We start from the raw sequence: 24,873 nt of genomic DNA on the forward strand, positions 1-24,873 counted from the left end.
TGCCTAGTAGACACCAAATCACAATTAATGTACATTTATTTTGTTATTCTAACCAATTCTTTTTTAAAAGCTCCACATATATGAACATTGTGTAAACTGAATGTTAAAAAACAATATTAAATAATATTCAGAATTTAGTTGTTTGTATATATTAAGCCTTATTTTAAAGACGCTTAGAAAATGAGTTTTTCTCTAGGGCCTTATATGTTTACTTGGTGGTCATTCTAAATTATTTGTAACAATGTCGAGAAATGTACTTACATGTAGCTTTTACAAGAAAAAAACAATGTTCGAAACGTGCGTTCAGGTAAAGTTTGTTGACCGGAAGTCGATTCATCTCAAGCGGTGCCTGTCAATCAGGTGACCGGAAATGACTGTTCAGCTGGAACATGGCGGAAGAGCAACAGCAGGAGATCTCTCAAAAGGAGGCTGATGGTGAGAATATTAAATAAGGTTTAATTGCGTTTTGGCCAGAATTGATTTTGATTCGTGTCGACTTGCACATCCTGGTGTTATTTTGAGTTGGCGGAGGCGCATAAGTTAAGAGACGAGCAGTTAGCGCATTGCTATCCTGCTAATAACAATAGCAGAGGGTTCATTGTTTATGTTTCAAAGCAGTTGTTTTTGCTTAGTCAGTATAACTGTTTAACAAACAAATGTGTTTTTCTTGTGACACATAAACATACAAATCAATTGCACATGGAAACAAAAGCAGAAACATAATTACGCTCGTATTAACAGCGATAAAATTAAATATTTATTTGTTTGCCTGTTTTGTCAATGCATCGATATATTCGTCAATATCATCGGCTTAATGTTTTTTTTTTCTCTTAACAGGGCTGAATTGTCTCGCATATGATGAAGCCATTATTGCACAGCAAGATAAAATTCAACAAGAGGTAAATGTGGTGTTCAATTCTGTTATGAAATTTGACATGTTCTTAGGGTAACGTTAATATTGATGGTTTTGTTTTGGTACAGTGGAATTTGTGTAAGTTCGAAAAAATATATTTTATTAAAACCTTCAGAATAAAACAGGATTTATGTACTTCAGGAAGGCAACATGCCCGGGCAACATTTGTTATTTCCATTTAGTTTGACTTGAAGTAAGACTAAAATAAAAATGTGTAAAAATGATATCGAGACACTTTAACATGATAAAAATTAAAATATTTATAATACATAGAATAGTATTTTAGTTATTCCAAAATGGATAAAAATAAACGTATTTTAAGACTATGACTTGAAGTAAAAGTGGAACAAAAAACTGTTAAAAAAAAAAAAAAAGATATTTAACACATGATAAAATAAAAAATATTGTAATAGTATTTTAGTTATACCTAAAACAATAAAACTAAACATATTTTAAGACTATCACTTAAAGTAAAACTGAAATAAAGATGTTTAAAAATTATATTGAGACATTTAATGCATGATAAAAATATTATTAATACATATAATCGTATTTTAGTTATGCCAAAATAAATAAAAGTAAATTAGACTATCGCTTGAAGTAAAGCTGAAATAAAAATGTATAAAAAAATCAAAACATTTTAACACATGAAAACGAAAATATCATTAATATGTATATTATTTTAGTTATACCTAAATAAATGAAACTAAATATATTTTAAGACTATGACGTGAAGTAAAACTGAAATAAAGACGTGTAAATATGATATTGAGACATTTTAACATGATAAAAATGAAAATATTATTAATACATATATTATTTTAGTTTCACCTTAATAAATAAAAAGACTTGAAGTAAAACTGAAATAAAGATGTGTAAATAAGATATTGAGACATTTTAACACATGATAAAAATGATAATATTATTAATTTATACAATAGTATTTTAGTTATACCCAAATGAATAAAACTTAATATATTTTATGACTATGACTTGAACTAAAACTGAAATAAAGATGTGTAAAAATGATACAGGCATTTTAACACATGATAAAAATGAAAATATTAATAATACATATAATAGTATTTTAGTTATACCTAAATAAACAAAACTAAACATATTTTAAGACTATGACTTGAAGTAAAACTAAAACTGAAAATGTGTAAAAATGATACAGACATTTTAACATGATAAAAATCTAAATAATAAAAAGAAAGGAATCTAAAGTTGTTGAAACCCTGCTTATTTCTTTCATTTCAGCCCATTTACACTCACTTGTTGTACATATTTTGCTTACTCATTTAAAAAGTGTTTCAAACTGTAACCCATCGTGAATATCATTGCAGATAGCAACCAGCATTTCTCTGGTGTCAGAAAGACAGGAGTTATCTGTGCTTAAGCGAGAATATGCTGACGAAGACACCATTTACCAGCAGAAGATAAGAGTAAGTCTAGCTTCCATTCAGAGTCAATGCTTATAGGTTGTTATGCGTAAACTATCATCTTTGTCTTATCCCCTTATCTTATACACTAAAGCTAAAAGAGTAGTGTTTAATGCACAAATACATTTAATCTCTGTTATCTGTTATAAATGTTGCTGTCAACAGGATTTGCAGAAGAAGTACTCTTCTGTACGCAAAACGCGACCAGATGGAAACTGTTTCTATAGAGCCTTTGGTTTCTCACATCTGGAGTCTTTACTTGAAGACAGTAAAGAATTACACCGGTAAACTTCTGATAGTCTACATTCAGATCCAATGAATTAACATCAGCTGTTTATGTGTCTAAATGAATGAATGAATATGAATGGATATTGCTTCATAAAGCTGGATGCTTAAGGGTTCAGCTAAAAAAAAACAGCATTTTCAATAAATGCTAAACCTCAAGTGGTTAAAAACATTTGTGAGTTAAAGAAAATATATATTTAAGAATATTGTAAACTAGTAGTCAGTTAGATCCCTAGTTGAAAGTCGAAGGATACCGTTTTCTATCAAAATATCTTCTGTTTACAGAAGAAAATTAAGTTTAGAATAATTAGAGCATGATTAAATGATGACAGAATTAAAATTTGTGTATAATAATATCCTTTAGTTCAATCCGAAATGAAAATTCAGCCATCATTTAATCACCAAATTATGGTGCACAAGAATGCACAAGACTTTTGCTTTACTTCAGAACTCAATTCTGAATTTATGTTCCTCTGCTGACAACTTGTTTACCTAAAACCTGCTTAAAAATATATATTTTTTTAATTTTGAAAAGTGTTTAAATTTAGTATCTTGCATGAATAGAATTTAAGTCGAGGAACATAAATCTTTCCTGATTTTATTACAACTCGCTTCTAATTATATTCTGAACATAAACAAAAGTCTTTCACGCTCTCTGGATTGTCATTAATGTGAGGAAACGCTGACAGAATTTTAATTTTGCAATGAAGTGGTCCTTTAAGATGGTAAATGCTTTATAATTGGCAGCCATTGTCACATCATTTTTCATTGGCTATGTTTACTTGTGCCCGCATAATGAATACGTTGTCGGATTTAAAGTTTAATTGGAATAAAACATTCATGTAAAACACATTAATCTATCCAAATAAGCTCAGTCTGAATGAAATTTCAATTGAATTTGATACTTTTTTAAAGTCTGATCCAGCAGCAAAGACCATGTAAAAGCTCGAATCTGACTGTCTTTCTCAGTCATATTCAAATGTCTATGCACTGTGCATGTGTCCCAATGTTGACATGAATTAACCTTTGCATGTTTTGATAGATTCATGATAAAGTGAGTAAAACTGCTTGCTGTATATTTTTTATGAGGTAGCTTTATTTTTTTTTTAAAATGCACTGTATCCTCAATAGAAATTAATAATTAAATAAAATAAACAGTAGAAGTAAAATATTAGAAATTAGTATGAAGTGATGAATTTCTGGAAAAAATAAGACTTGCTAATGCCAAAAAGAGGAGGAAAAATAAATATATATCAAAGAATGCAAAATAAGTTTATATTTACTAAATATATTTGAGCGTATTGTGTAAATTGTTGTGTATATAAATATATGCATGACTATATTATATAAAGTGCTTGTTATATTAGTGCTGTCCAACGATTAATCTCAAAAGATAAATGTTTGTATTTACATAATATATTTGTGTGTACTGTGTATATTTATTTATAAATGTTTAAATGCACAAATACTGTAAAAAAAAACTAGATAAATATATGTAGATAAATATTTACATATAATTTGCATTTTATATTTATATAGTGATTTTGAAATATAATGTCAGTGATGAAATTAAATGAAAACTGATATTTTTATTTTGAGACACTATAGCTTGCTTTAAAAATAAAAAAAAAAATGATCTAAATTTTTATCTGCATTGAACCTAATAATTTGTTAACACAAACAGTTTAATGGGAATGTATATAAAACATGCATAAACGGACAATTGAATCAGATTACAATGTTTAGATTACATGTAAGCAGATCTACGATCAGATTCAATTCATTGGGATTGACGGTAATGGGTGCATGTAAACATAGCCATTGTGGTCAGACAAGCTGCTTGTTATGTCAAGCCTGTTAAGATCATTTACGTGAAATTATGAATGCTCTCAGGTAGCTCCTGTAAACTAGCACAGAATCTGTTGGTTTTTGTTCATTTGGCAGGTTCAAGGCAATCGCTGCCAAGAGTAAACTGGATCTGGTCAGCCAGGGTTTCACAGAGTTCACCATTGAAGACTTTCACAACACGGTACGTCTTTGGAGGAATATGAACTAAACATTCTGTGTTATTCTAGAAGATCCATGTTGTTAATTAAAATTTAGTTCATTCTATAATAAAAAGGTTGTCCTTTTCTCATCCTCGTTTCATTTTTCACTTTGCTGAGAGATTTGTCCCTCAAGCGGCAATCTATTCACCTAAAAATCTGATGCTTTGAAGCACTGTAAAATGATTCAAAATATATCCATATGAACTGAGCAATCCAAGTCTTCTGTAGAGATTCTGTAGAATAGTTTTATATGAGAGCAGATTCGATTTAGCATGCTTGCCTGGCACATGGAAACCAATAACATTCAGTCAGGTTTGCCTGAACTTCTGTTTGTTCACTGATACAGTTTAAATGTGAATAAAGCCTAAATTATATATGTTCATGTAATACAAGTGTGTGCCATTAAACTGCTCGGGTTAAATGGATTTATTGTACCTTTTTCATGAACATTATGGGATTTAAAAGAGTCACAGAAATAACTCAGATTTGGTAAAAAATAAATAGTAATTTGGGTTCTAAAGGTGAACAAATGTCTTAGCTTCAGGAAAGAATTTAGGGTGAGTAAAGTTGAAGGTTTTAAAGGGATAGTTCACCAAAAAATGAAAATGTACTACCCTACAAATGATTCCACACCATTATGAGTTTAGTTTTCTGTTTTGGATTTATGATTCTATGTTACATTTATGTTTATTCAAAAAAGGTGTGTGAGTGTGAAATCATTTCGAGACCATAACAAAACATTTTTAGTGCTCAAATTCTATAGTGAGACCACAGGTCAATTGTAGCTTTTTTCATGTACAGTTCAGCAGTATTACACTTAAATAACTAATTAGTTTTAGTCCAGCTTTTTTGCATCGCCATTATATTTCTAGATGCACCAGATTTTCAGCCTCTATAAATGGCTTCATGTGTTTTTAGCCAGAAGAAAAAGTATGCAAAGCAAACATATATACCACCTTTCTTCCTCTTACTTTATCCATTACTATTTGTTTAATACACTTTTTATACTTTAACTTTGGATGCCACGTAAATGTGCATCCAAAGTTAAAGTTAACACCCAACTTAACATGTCTGCTTGAAATAAATTTAGTTTGAAAGGCAAGGATTTCACAGTAGCTGTCCACTTTGATAGTTTCAACAAATTCAACATAACTTAAATATAAAAATACAATTAATTTCATTTCATTTTAATATAGATATACTATTTTAGTTTTAATTTTTGACAAAATTTTGTCCTAAAATTAGTTTTAGTGCAGGGCTAGTCAATTTGTTGTTCTGGCCCTCCAAATAGTGTGACCAAGACATAAACATAAATTTAGTTCAGTCGAAAAATGGCCGCTAGCTTTAAAGTGACGTGCGTCTGTTTAATTCAGTATGAGCTGCAGAGGCTGCGCAGAGCTTGAGCCACCATAAGCGGGTGGTGCGGACAGCCGAAAAACATTTGGATATGTTTTGTAGAAAATTTGTACAATGCACTGTTATCATTTATTGGGATGCAACGATTAGCTGATTTTACTATTACCTGCGCTTTAATGTGTCACAGTTAATTAATCATAAAGGCTTCTCTAATCCACATTTCTGTTGCATGGAAAAGTTATGACAAGTTGCCAACTGTGCGCTATAGCAGCGGCCGTTCCCATATCACATCTTTTCCGCTTGCAAGTTTGTTATTTCTAATGTAAGAATGACAATATGCGCGCACAAGCGGAGCAATGCGCTTGCCTGTCTGGGCGCACACAGTAGAAAACATCTCATGGATAGAGTTGTGCGTGTCTTTTAGTGCAATGTAAACAAAATTTATGTTAGACTAATTATTATTAAAATGATTATATCTGCATAAACCCAGATGATAACAACAGTTAATCTAAATAGCTGCTTCCCTAATATAAAGCTTGCTGTTCTTAATTTACATTAGACGTGATAACCGTGAAAGCATGATTATTCTTCAGACTATATCTTACAACCAAAATCTATAATGTTGCATCAAGAATTGTTTTGCTGTTCAAAACATGACATATGAATGTGTCTGAATGTAGAAGAAGCCTACTTCAGCAATGCACTGCTTTTGTTGTGCGAAATACAACATTTCGAAAGTTTGTAAACAAAAAAAGTCAATTGGACAATGCAGTTGTTTTAAAATACAATCTATTAACATTTTAATGTAGAAAAAGCCAATGTGGGTGTCTTAATGAGCACAAATACAGCATATGGGCTCTTATATGCAGTTGTGTCATCACTCATATAGCAAGTCACATCTCTCCGGCCCTTCGTTTGGGATGCTTTTCATGAACCGGCCCCCATGACAAACTAATTGAATAGCCCTGTTTTAGTGCATCTCTAATTATAATTCCATAATACAGTTGATACATTTAAGATGTCAAAACTGTTTTCCCCTTTTTGTTCTGTCCTTTCTCTCATTAATATATTTATTGGATGATTAATTTCCTCTTGTCTGTTTGCTGCAGTTCATGGACCTGATTGAGGCCTGTGATAAGCAAACGTCTGTAGGTGAGCTGCTCACCTCCTTCAATGAGCAGAGCGTGTCAGATTATCTGGTCGTCTACCTGCGGCTGGTGACCTCCGGGTACCTGCAGAGAGAGGAAGACTTTTTCCAGCACTTCATCGAGGGCGGACGCACTGTTCGAGAGTTCTGCCAACAGGTAACCTTCAACCACAGCAGGATTCATTTTCACCCAGCTCCACCACGGTAACACTTTCTTCTTAAAGTGTTTATATATTGACCAATACTATTTAAATGATTAGACAATACATTGATTAACAAGAGTGTCTTCTTTTGAGAGTTAGTTTTTCAAAAGTAAAAATTCAGTAATAATTAACTCCCTTGTGTTGTTTTAAACCACCAAGACTTGCATTCATCTTTGGAACACAAGAAAGATGTTTTATATGAAGTCCAGGAGCTCTCTAACCCTATATAGACAGCAAGAGTCCTGATACATTCAAAGTCCGGAAAACGTTCTTTGTGACTTCAGTGGTTGAAATGTAGTCATACAAAGATGCTCCAAAATCTTTTATATACCAAAAAACTTTTGTTTGCCTATGTCACAGCTGTCAAACTCCTGAAGGGCCGCAGCTCTGCACAGTGTAGTTTCAACTTCCAACCCTAATTAAACACACCCCAACAAACTTATTGAATGCTTTAGGCTTGTTTGATATCTATGAATAGGTGTGTTGAAGCAGGGCTGGAACTAAACTCCAGGGCTGCAGCCCTCCAGCAATTGAGCTTGACACCCCTGGCCTACAGTGCTTAGCATATATAAGTACATCCCTCATAAATCTCTCTTTTAAATTCATATTTTTAATAGGAAGCTTTGCAATATTATATTTGTGCATGTATTCTAGATTAGTCAGTATTGAAGCTTATCTGACAAAATTATTTACAATAATGGTCCATAAACTAGTAAACCCAAATAAAAATATTATAGACAAATATTAAATACGAATTTAAAAAGGAGGAAAAATTAAGAGAAGCAAAAAAAAAAAAAGGAAGATTAAGTTGAAATTTCGTAGGTTGTAATTTGTTTTGCAATATTTTACTTGCATTTCATTGTATTATTTTCAATTTCTACATTTGTTTGGTGACTAAAATATTATTTTAATAAATATATCTGTTTAATAAATCTGTTTTGTTTAAAAGCACCAAAATACATTGCCTATATTCACTGAGAAAAATATCAATATATAGATAAAAATATTTATTTTCAAAATAGGGTGTACTTAACTATGCTGAACACTGTATGTAATAAACATCAGATTAGGGTGTGTGTTTAATACCAGCAATATGACACTTACATATTGCACTGCTGACTCTAATGGAAAAATACATTTTATTATTCATATTTAATACACATCCTGATCTGACATGGATAAGAAAACGTTGGGAAACAAATTTTCTTTTGCACACAAAAGTTCTCTTTAATGTTGTTTCCTAATGTTTTCGAATCTATTAAACAGATATATTTATTAAAATATTATTTTAGTCACCAAACATATTTAGAAATTGAAAGATAATACTATTAAATGCAAGCAAAATATTGCAAAACAAATAAAGACACATAAAATGTTTTGAAATAAAAAGATGGGCTTTTGCTGTCTGTGGAGGGTCAGAGAGCTTAGATTTAATCTAAAATACCTTAATTTGTCCTCCAAGGATTTATAAAAGTCTTTGGGCATCGGAACGACATGAGGGCGAGTAATTAATAACAGAATAATTTTTTGGGATGAAATAATCCTTAAATCCGACTAAAGTCATAGTCAAAGTAAACACAAGTAATCACATTATCTAAGCGCAGGATATTCAGTACATTTACAAGGACAACAATATTCAAGACAATATTTTAAGACAATACTCTGATATCTTCTATGAGATTTCTGATTTCTTTAATCTGGCTGAATTCATACTCAAAGTAAACACAAGTTGAATGAATATGTTGACTCTTCCTATTTTAGTCACAATTTTGAAGTGCAGTGGAGACATGCACACACATGTTATCAGTGTGTAGGACTTTTATCCCTGCATTTTTGTGGCGCATCAGCACACTAGAGTGAACAAAAAGAGCATTATGGCTTTTGTATCCGCTGCCAACTTTTTCACGTATAGCGTGACAAACATTTGAATGCTACCTTTATGAACTGTCTGATAAAATGTGGAATTCTAGCGGCAACGTTGAATGGCTTTGTGTGAGGATGTAACAGCGCATTAATCGATCAGTGTAGACGCCGTGAATCATAATATAGTCTTATTCTGATAAAGGTAAGTAATTCGATTACTGATGTCAATGTAAATGTACCCTCAATGACTTTGCAACATTTTCAAACTAGCCTGTGCTTCTGTTTTGGACCAGGAGGTGGAGCCCATGTCCAAAGAGAGCGACCACATCCACATCATAGCCCTGGCTCAGGCTCTGGGCGTCTGCATCCAGGTGGAGTACATGGACCGAGGAGAAGGAGGAACGGTCAATCACCACATCTTTCCTGAAGGCGGAGAGCCCAAGATTTTCCTCCTGTACCGACCAGGCCATTACGACATACTGTACAAGTAGCGGAAGCAGCAGGTCTCTGTGCTGTGGGTTTGACTCGACTCCAACCTGTGAAATGTGAACACCAACACGCAACACTGCAAAACTTCCTGACAACCCTCCCGCCCTAAAGACTCTTTTTGGAGAATCTGCTCTATATCATCAGGCACTGGACATTGTACAGTTTTTCCTTTGAATAACCTGCATCTTTTTTGTTCTTCAGTTGTATATGGTTACTTCATTTAGAGTTTGTTTGTTTGATTGATTCTTGTAGTTAAAAATCTCCCTGTCATTTATGATAGGAGCGTGATTGCTTTATCATCTTTGACTGTATTTGACTTTCATGAGAATAAAAAGAACTTGCAGTAGTCTCTGTGTGCATGTTGTTTAATGTAGGATTTAAAACAGACATTTAAACCACAGATGGTGGGTGTACGTGCTGTCATTTCAGCACAAACATGAAGGTATTCCTCTTACAGAACAGGGATGAAAGAGCTCGATGCACTTTTCCTGGGCGGCAACACTTCCACAGAGTCACAGAATGAGGGAGGGATGAAGACGTCAGGGTTCTCGATTCCCTCCACCAGGTCGAAGAAGCTGTGGAAAAAAAAAATCTGCAATTTCAGAAGCGTTTCTCATCACTGTCATTTAATTTTGTTATTGAGACAAAAGTGCATATACTATGACTGTGCAGTAGAAATATATACTGTACACGTTTACATTAACCGGCCACTTTATTAGGTACACCTGTTTAACTGCTCGTTTACGCAAATTTATTAGCCAATCACATGGCAGCAACTTCGGCAAGTACAAATGGTCAAGATGATCTGCTGCAGTTTAAACCAAGCATCAGAATGGGGAAAAAGGTGATTTAACTGACTTTAAACGTGGCATGGTTGTTGGTGCCTAACGGGCTGGTCTGACTTTTTTTTAGAAACTGCTGATTTAATGGGGTTTTCACATTTAACCATCGCTAGGGTTTACAAAGAATGGTCCAAAAAAGCAAAAATATCCAGTGAGCGGCAGTTCTGTGGGTGCAAATGCCTTGATGCCAGGGGTGAAAAGAGAATGGCCAGACTGGTTCAAGTTGATAGAAGGGCAACAGAAATAGGTGTAAGGTATGCAGAAGAGGATCCCTGAATGCACAACACGTCAAACCTTGAGGCAGATGGGCTACAGCAGAGGAAGACCACACTGGGTGCCACACCTGTCAGCTAAGAACAGGAAACAGACTACAATTTGGACAGGCTCACAAAAATTGGACAATGGAAGATTTGAAAAACGTTGCCTGGTCTGATAAGTCTCGATTTCTGCTGTGACATTAGGATGTAAGGGTCAGAATTTGGCATCAACAACATGAAAGCATGAATCCATTCTGCCTTGTATCAATGGTTCAGGCTGCTGCTGGTGTAATGGTGTAGGGGATATTTTCTAGGCACAATTTGGGCCCATTAGAACCAACTGAGCATTGTGTCAATGCTACAGCCTACCTGATTATTGTTGCTGACCATGTCCATCTCTTTATGACCACAGTGTGCCCATCTTCTGGTGGCTAGTTCCAGCAAGATAACACACCATGTCATAAAGCGAGAATCATCTCAGACTGGTTCCTTGAACATGACAATGAGTTCACTGTGCTCAAATGGCCTCCACAGTCAGCAGATCTAAATCCAACAGAGCACTTTTGGGATGTGGTGGAATGAGCTATTCACATCATGGATGTACAGTCGACAAATCTGCAGCAACTGTGTGATGCTATCATGTAAACATGGACCAAGATTTCTGAGGGATATTTCCAGTATTGAATCTACCGCGAGGGATTAAGGCAGTTCTGAAGGCAACCCGGTAATAGTAAGGTGTACCTAATAAAGTGTCTGGTGAGTTGCTCTCTTTTAACCCTTTTAATTAGCTTTTATTTCAGTTCAACTTTTGACACACCGATTGATCTTTCGTTGATAGTTTATCGTTATCATTACAAAGAAATTAGTAAAATTGTTCTCCGAGTTACAGTTAGAGCGTAAATCATCAGGATGTTTACTAATATTATACTCATGCAGATAAAGTTCCTTTTACCCCTAAAAAAGCCCTTTGCTGTAAGTTTGTTTGCTGTTGCATAGTCTCACAGTTTCTCTGGGGTGATTATGGTGTAAAAGAAGCATATAGAGAGAGAAAACAAAGCAACATTTCCTCAGAATTTCAAAAAATATATAGTTTAGAGTTACATTTTTATTTTTCAGGAAAATGACAACTAGGCAGAATAAGAGATTGTTAGTGAAAATAATGAGTTTTCATTATCCACATATTTTTTTGCAGATAAACTGTTCAATTCACAATAAATAAATGTAATTCATTACAATTTTATTTTTCTAATAAACTCATAATTTGTAGTGAAAATTAGGAATAATATTGAATCCTTAATTTGGTTAAACTTTATTTTAAGGTGTGCTTGTTACACTTTTCCTATTTATTTAACTGCTGAGTGATGTTAATTATTATATGCATGTGATTACATACTTTAGTAGTTACATGTATCTACTATAGTATATGGTTATGGTCAGGATGAAGTTATTTAAAATGATCATATTTGCATGCCGTTATACAATTGATTGCAATTACTATAGTAATGCAAAAACTGTACAAAAGCACGCACATCCCTCTTAACTGGGTGCTCAGCCAAAAAAAAAAAATGCAAAAGGTGCAAATTAAATGTTAATCAAAGGCGGCAACACCAAGGCTCCAAAAATACAAATTTATTAAATTAAAAAGACTGACACAAAGCGTGTAACATTTCGAGCCACACAGCTCTTCATCAGACAAGCCTGATGTCTGATGTCTGATAAAGAGCCGTGTGGCTCGAAACGTTACACTCTTTGTGTCAGTCTTTTAAATGTAATAAACTTGTATTTTTGGAGCCTTGGTGTTGCCACCTTTGATTAACATTTAATTACTATAGTAAGTACATGAAACAAGTTTTATAAAACACGTTATAAGATATAACAGGTGTAAATAAGTACCCTTAATTCTTCTGAAGCTAAAACATTTGTCAGAAAACATGGCCTAAATTTTAACAATAATTATTTTTCAAACATTTTCTAAGTGAGGCAATTTCTTACAGTATTTTTTTTTTATTCTGTGGAATGACTATTTATTGTAGTTTAGAATGAAAGCAGTTAAAAAAAAAAATTTATTAATTTTTACGGTCGTTATTACAAAAGTCTTTTCTTTTTTGTGATCGTTCTATTGACTTTAGATTAATAAAACAAAAGACATTCAAACAAACAAACAAACAGGGGAGGAGGAGCAACAGACATATTAACAATTTTCAATCTGAAAGATTTACATGGAGGAAAAAAAACCTTTACATAGTCATTCCTTTATATATTCCAAAATGCTGGAAGAAAAACATTGTCTTGTACATGGTAACAAGACAATGGTACATGGTAATGGTACATCATTACAGTTTTTCTGGTTTGCTTTGACCTGGTTAAAGAAACTAGATTCCACTTCATTTTCATTATCACTATCCCAGCAGAGAAGACAGGTCTTGCAAATGTGTAAACCCTTTCTCATTGGGTTGACACATTTTCCACACCATTTTTCAAAACAGTTTACACGAATGTCATTCAAGCAGTCCAAACTCCATTGTTTTAGCTACGGTAACCAAACAGAAACCATCTATTCCTAACCATTGGAAACCACCAAGATCAGTATGAATTCACTGAAGCACCAGTTTGACACTCCTTCACACAAATCTTCAATTAGCAATTAGTCTGCAAACAATAAAAACAGTGGTCATGTTGTTCTGTGCCAGCATGGATGGAGGAGGTCAATAGTGGTTATGTCCTATACTCCCAAAAGATTTGACTGTGTTTTCCCTAATATTTACTCTAGTAAATCTCTGGTTTACTCTAGTTTATCTGTATTTTATTCTCTCTAGTATTTTATTACTGTCGTCTGTTTTTTTTTTTTTTTTTTTTTTTTTTTTTTTTTTTTTTTTTTTACAGTATTTCAGTTTTCAGCCAAAGCATTTCTTATTCTTGATCTAATTCTTTGCAAAAAGGCAAATTTGACAGTCCAAATAGAAAGATAACAAATGGCATTGGTAATAGGCTACAATGGCAAGCAATGGTGCACTGATTCACACCGAGTTCTGTATTTTGTGTTTTGTTGTCCATTGTGGAATGATGAATTGAAAGAGCTCATATACTTGTTTGCAAGTTGTGTTGTTTGAAGGTGAAACTAGCTTTTGTTGCACATTGTAAATGTTTTGACTCGGTATGTGCGTTTTGCAAGCAAATTGTGTCATTTTGACCATGAGTGCCGCTGTTAAGGCCTGTGTGTTAACTGTTTTGAAAATGTGAAGTTTCAGTAGACGGCTGCACCGAAGCAATCAAGAAAAACTGTAACCCCCTTAAGATTTAAAAAAAAAAAAAGCCACATGTTGTCCACTGACATGCCTAGTTATTAGGCCCACACGGAATCTGTGCGTGCAGAATTCTGCAGATTTTTTAGCCCATTATTAATTCTGTATATTTACTTGAGTAAATGTGTGTGAATATAAATTTATTCAGTTTTTAAATTAATTACAGTAATATTATTGACCAATATGAAAATGGGGCGAGGCAGTGGCGCAGTAGGTAGTGCTGTCGCCTCACAGCAAGAAGGTCGCTGGTTCGAACCTCGGCTCAGTTGGTGTTTCTGTGAGGAGTTTGCATGTTCTCCCTGCCGTTGCGTGGGTTTCCTCCGGATGCTCCGGTTTCCCCCACAGTCAAAAGACATGCGGTACAGTTGAATTGGGTAGGCTAAATTGTGGCTGGAAGGGCATCCGCTGCGTAAAAACTAGCTGGATAAGTTGGGGGTTCGTTCCGCTGTGGCAACCCCGGATTGATGGAGGGATTAAGCCAACAAGAAAATGAGTGAATGAATAAATAATATGAATATGTTCATTTGATTTATGTACAATGCAGTTTTTTCTGTCTTTTGGTAGATATATTATGAGAGACTTGCTTTGTTTACCAAATAAAGTGAATCTATTTGGATTTGCAATGTAAACATTAAATAGAAATTTAAAAGATTTGACTTTTTACTTCACATATTAAGGTTTTAGTGGTGAAACCAAAATAATTCTGCATAAATTTGCAGATTTTTACCAAAATTCTCAGCAAAAATAGCAAAAAAGCGTCAGCAGATTTCATCTGGCCCTGCTAATTATCCTAACTAGCCTACTTAACCTAATTAAGCCTTTAAATGGCACTTTAAGCCGAATACTGGTATCTTGCAAAAATAACTAGTGAAATAATAAATACTGTCATCATGACGAAGACAAAATAGTTATTAGAAATGAGTTCTTAAACTAATATCTTTAAAAATATGTTCAAAATATTCCGCCTGCATCTGATTTTTGTGATTATAATTATGTCCACACTCAATTGTTTACTTTTGCGGCATTCATGAAGCACACATTTTGTTTTGTTTTATTTATGTGCGTGTTGTTCTTACATGAAGAAGGGCCTTGATCACAGGAAGAGGAAAGGCAAAGTAAACACGTGCAATTGGTTAAGAGGGACACCGTTGCATAATCTCCTGTTGTTGTTCATCAGTGAGCTACAAGTGTGCTTAAGTAAAGGACAAGATTGCAGACTTGATTACAGTATTATTTGTGGGTCCTGGCTTTTAATGAAAAGCACAGACTCTGTTCGGGACAGGCAAGCAGAAGATTGAACACTTACCTTGTCAATTCGCCTAACTCCGCTTTCTGTGTGAAATCAGCGATGGAGACAGGAATACAGCCAAACTCGGTGTAGGTCATCAGATAATGGCCTGCAGAGGACAGTACAGAGAACATACTTATTACATACATTACTTTATCTGTCATTTAAATCATTTATTTTACACATGCATGCGTGCACACACACACACACACACACACACACAAACACATATAATGATCTACTTTTTATAAAGATCAAACCTTCTGGTGTTCATTATCGTATTATTCTGAATGTTAAAAGCCTGACTAAGAATCCTTATTTACTTTTTGTTTCCTCCCATGTCCCATTCCAGACATTAACCAGCAGTCCTTGTCCTGGTAGAGAGCTGCTGCCCAAAACCATCTGACTCAGGAAATGGGCATTATGGGGAACACCAAGATGTCTGAACGGCTCCTTCAATGCTTGCTTAATGCAAGTCTGGTTTCTGTAGTGGATCTCATAACTGACCCCCTGTTTAGAGGAGAGCAAACTCTCAGTCATCAATAACACAAACACTATTCATGAGACTTTTATTATTTACTCTTAAATGAACTCTCCACATTTTTGGAAATATGTTCATTTTACAAGTTACCAAGAGTTAAAGAGTTGAGTTCCTTTCAGCTGATCGCAGACATTGGCAAGAGTACTTTTAGCTTAGCTTAGCTTAGCTTAGCTTAGCATAAATCATTGAATTGGATTAAACCATTAGCATTATCGTAAAAATAAATAAATAAATAAAAATCCAAGTTTAGATTATTGTCCAAATAAAAAATTTTACTCATCTGTACCCTTAGGAAAAAATAAAGTTGCTGTTTTCTAGGTTCCTTTTCTAGGAACTTTGCTCTCATTCTGGCTTAATAATCAAGTGACTTTGCTGCTATACCATGACTGCAGCAGGCACAATAATATTATGAAATATTATATTATGTTCCAATAAATCTTGAAAAATAATTTCCTAAAAAAAAAAAAAAAGCTACTTTTCTTGGTCTTAGTACATGATGTAACTAGTGTCAAGCTTTAGATATTATTTAAATACTTTAGTCATTTTTGAGTGAGATGCTAATGGTCTAATCTGATTTAATGATCTATGCTATGCTAAGCTATTAGTGCTCCCGCCAGATCTGAATATCGGCTGAAATGGATTTAAAAAAGGTTAAAAACTCAACTGTTTAACTCTAGGGCAGTTGTAAAATGAGCTTATTTGCCAAAAAGTGGAGTGTTCTTCCTTTGAATCCAGTCATTTTACCTCTCTGTAAAGCAGAAGCAAGTCAGTTAAAAAGGTCTGGTTTCCATCTGTGCCAGCAGCGAGAACTCGGACATTCTGCCCAATGGCATCATAGGAGAACTTCTCAAACACACGCCAGTGCTGGCTTGGGAGAAACTTCATAAGAAAGAAAGATAAAATTAGCAAGAGGAGAGATTTTTTACAGGCTCAATGCAAAATGGCATCATTTGTAATGGTGTATGGTTCACATTTAAACAATTATGTTCATCACTTTTTGTTTGTTTGTTCTGTTGTTTTTGTCTCTTCTAAAGCATAAAATACCATAATTTGTTTGCTGATATGATAAGAAACATGCCAAGTGAACATTCTTGTTTATCTCAAAAATAATGCTGAAATCAGATATTCTGCTTTGAAAATGTTTTCTGTGCTGGAACGTTGTCTTTGTTTTGGTTCTTTTAACCTGCCCAATGGTGGGTTAGCCAGTTATATTTCAGCACCCCTTGTTTCCTCGTTGGAAAACTGCGTATTTCAATAATTCATTTAGAAAGGCTCTCAAAGCATGCGTCCGTGACTGAAATGCGACCTCCAGTGGACAGTAGCAAACTCCGAAATGAGACGCAGATTCAGAGTTCCACATAAGGTTTTTAATTATTAGCAAATAATATAAATATTACGAGGATAAACATACGGTGAGCAGGTTACATTGTAACCCCATGTCTTAACAACACGCTACGTGACGAGATTTTCAGTAATAAGATATTTGGCTTTTTGCACCAGATGAAACAAGATACAAATCTAAATACAGCATTTTAGAAGCACAGATCCAGATTAACTCATGAAATGGTAAGGTTTATAATCTAATTAATACATATTAAACCATATTAAACATATTAAATGCACATGCTGAATCACTATGTGTTGGTTTACATTATTTCACAGTACTAAAGTTCAATTTCAATTGGTTTATTCTAGTTTCAAGATCTGAGGTGACCTATATCTGCTGCTTTCAGTATTACAGGAATAAATGTGATGTAAAATTACATTTAAACTCACATTCTTAACATTTAACATTGAATAAAGCACATGAGGTCTTGTTGTTCAGCTGCAAGAAATAGAAGCCGTTTCTAATATATCAGTTCAAGGAGTTGGTTAGGAAAAAAAAAAAATTTTAATATGTAAAATATTCCCTCTATCGTGCGCTGTTGCTTTAATTTAGAACGCGGCTTAAGTCACACTCGCTCCTCAATCTGGCAATCTGCGCGTGTATTTGTTTTGATACAGTAATGTAATACCTAGTTCAACCACTGGGTTTCAAACTAGCATACTGCAACTTTAAAGTATTTAAAATAGGTTACTACAAACTGACAAGTAACTTTAACAATGAATGCTTTGATTTTATAAAACAAAATCATTATTTATTTTAATTTGATATTTATGTGGGCATTATACAGTAAATGATGCTTTGTACTGAAGCATGTAGTATAAAACTCATGAAAAAGAATCCACGTTATTTTTGGAGTGAAGTGTATGACATCAAACACTGTTAAACAGTTTATTTAAACCTAGATAATAGCGACCGACAGTAGACTGTTTTTTTTTTTCTTTTTTTTTTCTGTAAAGGAATCTGAGCAGTTTTGCTGGAATATAAATGCCAATATTTACACAAACTCCTGAAGAGCAGTCATATAAAAATTCAGTGATAGTCATATAATGATTTACAAGTGCTAGTCATATAATAATTTACAGACAAAAACAAGATCAGCTGATAACATTCAAACACTAAAATATGTTGTTGTATTGAACAAAAACAAAATCTGATAGCTCTCTGTATCTGCTACAAAATCATCTTCAACTTGCCTAAGCAGGTTTGCTGGTTTCTCTGGATGTTTTTGGTATGCTAGTTTTTGATGGGTTTTTGGGTAACTGACAAGACGGGAGACCAATTTAACAGCTAAGAACAGTATCTTTTCTTCCAGTGGGAGATTTTTGAAGTTGTACGTAAAACAAAAATAAACAAGAAAAATACTGTTCAGAGCTTGATTATTTAAAGGGATAGCTTATCCAAAAATGAAAATTATGTCATTATCAACACATTTACTAGTTTTAAACCTGTTTGAGATTGTTGAACACAGAAGAAGATATTTTGAAGAATCTCAAAACCTGTAACCATCGTCACTCTAGTATCGCTGTCAATGACAATAGCCTCTTTCACACATACAGACCTTTCTGGGAAAATTACCAGCAACAAAAAAAAGGGATCATGTGTGAACTGGCCCTTTTTGAAAATACCCGTAAATTAGTTCCGACAATATTCCGAAGAGAGAAGTTGTAACATTACTGGTAGTTTGCCGGAATGCTGCTCTGTGTGAACGCAGAAGCAAAATTGAGGGCGTTCACGTTTAGAGCGTGCTGATTTGAAATAATAATAATAATTTTTATTTATATAGCACCTTTCCAGAGCTCAAAGACACTTTACAAGGAATCCGACAAAAAGATAAACAAACATACTTGAAGTTAAATATAACAAACTGGAATTACACAAACAAGACCTAGGAGACAAATGAGCTGAGTGGAAATGTCTACTGCAGCCAATCAGAATATTCAGACGCATTCACATCCACGATAAAAAATAAAGCCTTTAAATATTTTTCCAGACACATTTAGCTGCTGTTAGTCAGATGTTTCTATGTTCCTTCTTAATTCCAACTGTGGAAGAAAAACATCAATAAAATGCTTAAGATAAGCAACCGATGTTTCTTTACCTTCAAGCTCTGCTTCAGTTGCTTGACGCGGTTGCACGTGAAGCAGTTGGTGAGCGCCAGCACACACACATATTATGTACATCTCGACATGTGAAAGTGTTCCTCCATATGTTTTCATCGTAATTGTTCACAATACTTTTCCATCCATAGAATTTGTAATGTCGTCAAATGTGTAAACATTTATCTGCGGTTCGCGTTTCTGCCTTTGGATGTCTCCGGGACAAAGCAGCTTCATGAATGCTAAAGATATAAATTAAAGTGAAACTATCAACAATAGCCCGTCCCCTTTTATGTTGACAAATACAAGCATGGCCGTTTAGAGCTCATTTCTGGTTAATGATGTAAGAATTTACCGGTACTTTGGAATGGATATGTGAACAATTCCGGAACATCCGTGCCTGTGTGAACATCACTTTTTTGAATTAAGGGGTAAAATCATTCTGGTAATTTTCTATTTATTTACTAGTAAGTAGTACTGTACTATGTCAATGGTTCCAGGTTTTCAGCATTCTTGAAAAAAACATTATTTTGTGTTCAAAAGAAGAATGTCATAAACTACTTCAAAAGCACTTAAGGGTAAGTAAACAGTCAATGTTCATTTTAGGGTGAACTATCTCTTTAATCATTTCAAATAAGTAATCTTGTTGAATTTTATGCAGAAATGGTATAATTGTAGACTATTTATTTCCAACTAATGAACACAAACTTCCTATAAATATTTGAAAACACCATTTTTATTTTTATTTTGCTGTAAAAATTCAACTAAAACTAAATTAACAAACAATACAGCCCACTTACCACTGTCAGTGCGCCCTCAAGCAAAGGTGGAGACTCTGGACATCAAGAAACAGAAACAAAATCTATTAAGACTTTTCAAAGAATCCAAAACAAGAGTACATTTTTAGATCTATAATGTGCGGGAATAAGACAACAGATCAGGAGGTCTTACTGCAGGGTTCAGGCTTCTGTGCGTGGATGCTGAGAGTCAGGCAAACTACAGCCAGAATGACGATCTTCATCTTTACTGTGGAGTGTTGGCAAACAGGAGCCAAATCAAATAGCAGCAGTGTTTCCAAGTCCACCTCTTCTTATATAGTCAGCTCTGGATCATCACTCCATGTTTGTAGTCTCACTCTCAATAAGCAGTTTGCATAATTAGCAGTAATCCACTTCATTAGAAACTTTAAAAATGTTAAAAATAGCTTAATTTTGTGAAATAATTTGAGAAAAATTCTAATATTCAAAAACAGTAAAAAAATCTGATGTATTTTAAGTTCTGATAATCAAAAATATTAATAAACTGTGTAAAACCCGGACTGGAGTAAAATTCCCATTAGTCACATTGTAAAGACTCAGCATATTATGACCGGAGATTTGCTTGTCACAGGTCAATGTTCAAGAGGTTGTAAAATAGGTTACTGATAAAACAAGATCATGTGATGGCATTCAAACAATACACAAAACTGTCATTTTGACACATTTGAATGATTATATCTTTCTAAAAAGTAAACTAAAATCATCCCCTTAAAAATGATCTTAAAGTAGCCTAAGCAAGTTTCTCATGCCATCTCCTGGATGGATTTAAATAATAGAAGGCTAGTTAGACCAGGTTACACCAAACTAGCAATTATCTTACTATTTCAGATTTTCTTTTTTAAATGTTTCTCTTATAAAACAGATAGTTCTGGTCCCTGATTCTGATTCATAGCTGTTGAATCCGAATCAAGCTAACACATACACATGTCCTCTTATTACTGAGCCATTGCTTCTCTGTCATGCTGCAATTTCATTTGTTATGCATTTCACCACAATGAACTGTTCATTATTTATTAATAAAGTAAGGTTGACCCATGCTGTCAATTTGACTTGTTGATTCATCTTTAATTTAGAAACCTGGCCTTTCCCTGACAACAAACAAACACGCAAAGAAAAAAAATAGGATTCTCCTGTGTTAGAGTGAGTGATCAAATCACAAATGGCATCTTAAAATGTTGAGGTATTCCACAGAATAATGGCACTTTTAATGTCAAAATATAAGTGAAGCTGGTCTCAATCACATTTCAAGAGTATATAGTGGCCACAAATGGGGCACTCGTGAGCACCCTACTCAACACCTTGAACACATGATACATGACTGTTTGTGTAATGGTCATTTGAGAATGGCTTGACGAACAGGGAATGATACATAACATTTCAGAAGACCAGTCAAAGACCAATTCTGAATTGCCTTGTCTTAAGTTTTAGCCTGTCTATACTGAAACACAGTGTTTGTGGTAACACATCACAATTAACACGAGTAAATGAAGGTCATTAAATATGTTGTTATTTGCACAGCTCCTCCATTAAAAAAAAAAAAATAAAAAAAATAAAATAAAAAGAAGGTCACTGGTTCGAGCCCTGGCTGGGTCAGTTGGCACATCTGTGTGGAGTTTGTATGTTCTCTCTGTGTTTGCATGGGTTTCCTCCGAGTGCTCCAGTTTCCTCCACAGTCCAAAAACATGCGCTTAAGGTGAATTGGGTAGGCTAAATTGTGCATAGTGTATGTGTGTAAATGAGAGTGTATGGATGTTTCTCAGTACTGGGTAGCAGCTAGAAGAGAACATAGACTGGATAAGATGGTGGTTCATTCTGCTGTGGCGACCTCAGATAAACAAAGGGACTAAAACAAAAAAGAAAATGAATGAATAATGGATTAATGAATGAATGAATGAATGAATGAAACCCTGTAAGTTCTGAAGCCTCAGCAAGGCAAGAAAAAGAAATGCAAAAGTAACTCAAAAGTAATGTAGAGCATTACTTACCTTAAAAAGTAAGAGTTGCAACTATTTACTTTTAAGTAATTCAATCAATATTATAATGCATTACTTTCAAAAATAACTTTCCCAACACTGCTGAAACAGAACACCAAACTTAAAATGGGGTCTTCAGACGCTTGCACACAGAGCCCACTACACAGTAAACTTTGCTGTGTTGAATAAACTCTTGAAGAGTTAAATGTAACACTGCACGTGAGTGTATTTGTTCTCACTTAGAAATAGAGATAAATTAACACTTTTCATTGTATTATATTTTCAGAGTAAAATTAATTTAATTTCGAGTTAAAATGTACCACTGGTCAACACTGAAAGTTGTTAAGCTGTTTTACTCTAAAGCATAGGTCTCAAACTGGATTCCTGGAGCCCGCAGCTCTGCACAGTTTTGCTCCAACCCTAATCACTAGAGTACTAGACACTATTACGCAGGTGTGAGATGGAGGTGATTGGAGCTAAACTATGCAGAGCTGTGGCCCTCCTGGAATTGAGTTTGAGAACTGCACAATTTCCTCTTAAGGGAAATTAACTCTGACTGGTGTTCCTTAATTTAACACCACACAGACATTAACTCAGGTTAAATGTTAATATATCACTAATACAGAGTCGATTTACAACCCATATGGTGTTGCTGTAACTCTCCTTATTTCACTCTGCTGCAAGTAAATTTTTAATGCTACTGAACATACTAAACTTCAAATTCAATATCATTTAAAACTTTTAATAAAACTTTCAGGCTTAAAAAAACACAAGTGCAAAAATTTCAGGTCCGCAAGACTGCAACTGCACATTAAGTGTACCACTGATCCAAACCCAAATGGCACCCTAAACGAGTCTTTCAGCGTGTCCACACTTTCATAATTTAATGCTACTTTGACTGTCGGGTAGAAGTCTGGTTAGAGCTTTTGCTCAGTGCCTTCTCAGTTAAAGTGTGGCAAATTGGCCATTTGCGAGTACCATTCTGAAAGCTACAATGATTAATTGAGTACCCCATGGTCTCCTTGACTGAATCTACATGCACTGAGACGTCATCGTAAATCCATGAGGCCACAAGTGCACATAAAGTGTCACACCGTCCCAATCGGAATCCTAAACCCTTTACAGCCTTCCTCACGTTTGATGTAATGTCACTTTGACTGTAGGATGGTGCAGTGCTGTCAAAATATTGTTAATTACATAAATATGGTTGGGTGGCATGGTGGCACAGTGGGTAGCACTGTCACCTCACAGCAAGAATGTCGCTGGTTTGACCCCCAGCTGGACCAGTTAGCATTTCTGTGTGGAGTTTGCATGTTCTCCCCACGTTCCCATGGGTTTCCCCCGGGTGGTTTCCCCCACAAGTTCAAAGTCATGTACTATAGGTGAATTGGATAAGCCAAATTGTCTGTAGTGTATGTGTGTATGTCCTGGTTTTTCACGTTGGGGGTTAAGAGTTGGACTAATGACCCACCTCATTAAAATTAGATGTTACCAAACACCAACATGGTGTGGCTACATATCAACTTCGATATAAATGGCCCCGGGAGTAAGTAATTAAGTGAGTATAAGTACTAGTTTTGGTTGAGAAGGTTTGTGGTTTAAGACAAATGAACAAAAACACAAACAGGCCAATATGCAAGCGTTGCTAACCAGATGATTTAGACAGCTCATTTTAGATAGCTAATTTAGCAAACATTTTTTTTCCTGAAGCTGTTTTCATTTTAATATCACTGATTTTTTAAATAAGACAGCTGAGTTAAGTGTTGTAGATATGTGTGTTGTCACTTTTCTTGCCATTTAAATCTTTAAAGTTATTATAGGTTATCTCCTTCAAAGTTATAGAGATTTTAGACTAAAATATATTGATTTAGGTACTGTTGTGATAAACATTAGTGTGATGCAATATTGAAAATTCAGTAACTTCCCCTCAAGATGTTTCAGCGAGCAGGTCAATGCCCACACATGCCCACAGTGCTATGGTAAACAAGGAAACGTTTGATGCATCAATTAAATGTGGAATAAATGTCAAACATGAAAAAAAAATCATGTAAATGTATTAATAATTAACTAACGAGTTTTATGCAATAGATCTGCTGAAATATTTCTGAATGTTTGTTAATATTAGTCAACAAAAAACAATTGTCCACGTTAGCTCTGGTACATTTAATAATATGAATTAATAATATTAATGTAATACTTTTGTTTTTATCAGAAAATAAGATAAGATTGGATAAGAATGCACTGATTCTGTTTTCACTAGTAATTTAGTGCTCTTTAGACAAAAGGACTGCTGACATACTTGGTATATTATTTAATTTTACATGAAATTACAAATGAGTGTATGTTGTTGTTTTTTAACTTTTTAACTTCAAAGACACTTTATTGCATTTTGAATGTCACAATCTTAAAGAGTTTTTTGCACTACCACAGATGTGCACTACGACAAGATGCTTTTGTTTAAGGATGCACCGATCCGATACATGGATTGGTTATTGATTTGATACTGCATATTTTTGCTGCATCGGGTATCGGCCAGCTGGTACAAATTCAAATCCAATCTTGCGCATGAGCTATTTTTTCATTTATTAATTTTCTTTCAGCTTAGTCCCTTTATTCATCAAGG

General features: G+C 34.2%; 2 protein-coding genes across 2 annotated transcripts; one reads left to right on the top strand and one right to left on the bottom strand.

Annotated features, from left to right (window-relative positions):
* Positions 1-365: 365 nt before the first annotated feature.
* On the top strand, positions 366-10,092 carry otub1a (OTU deubiquitinase, ubiquitin aldehyde binding 1a). The gene is given in 7 exon segments (NM_001002411.2): positions 366-435; positions 838-899; positions 2,260-2,358; positions 2,521-2,639; positions 4,585-4,669; positions 7,154-7,348; positions 9,551-10,092. Coding segments are annotated over 7 exon segments (804 nt in total). The 5' UTR covers positions 366-389; the 3' UTR covers positions 9,749-10,092.
* Position 10,093: 1 nt separating this feature from the next.
* On the bottom strand, positions 10,094-20,526 carry epdl2 (ependymin-like 2). The gene is made up of 6 exons (XM_680487.9): positions 20,411-20,526; positions 20,260-20,294; positions 16,721-16,855; positions 15,759-15,945; positions 15,454-15,544; positions 10,094-10,321 (listed from the first exon to the last, which is right to left on the bottom strand). The coding sequence occupies exons 1-6, from the start codon at positions 20,478-20,480 to the stop codon at positions 10,198-10,200; spliced, it is 642 nt and encodes a 213-aa protein (XP_685579.4). The 5' UTR covers positions 20,481-20,526; the 3' UTR covers positions 10,094-10,197.
* Between the last annotated feature and the right edge of the window lie 4,347 nt (positions 20,527-24,873).

This window comes from Danio rerio, chromosome 21, assembly GCF_049306965.1.
Source record: "Danio rerio strain Tuebingen ecotype United States chromosome 21, GRCz12tu, whole genome shotgun sequence".
Lineage (NCBI taxonomy): Eukaryota > Metazoa > Chordata > Actinopteri > Cypriniformes > Danionidae > Danio > Danio rerio.

What these genes read in the sequence shown, in the direction of transcription:
- epdl2 (XM_680487.9), bottom strand. Translation starts at nt 20,480, where the DNA reads ATGAAGATCGTCATTCTGGCTGTAGTTTGCCTGACTCTCAGCATCCAC. An exon ending in TTGAGGGCGCACTGACAGTG is followed by an intron (nt 16,856 to 20,259) that starts GTAAGTGGGCTG and finishes TTTCTTATGAAG; the next exon opens with TTTCTCCCAAGCCAGCACTG. An exon ending in TGCTTCTGCTTTACAGAGAG is followed by an intron (nt 15,946 to 16,720) that starts GTAAAATGACTG and finishes TCCTCTAAACAG; the next exon opens with GGGGTCAGTTATGAGATCCA.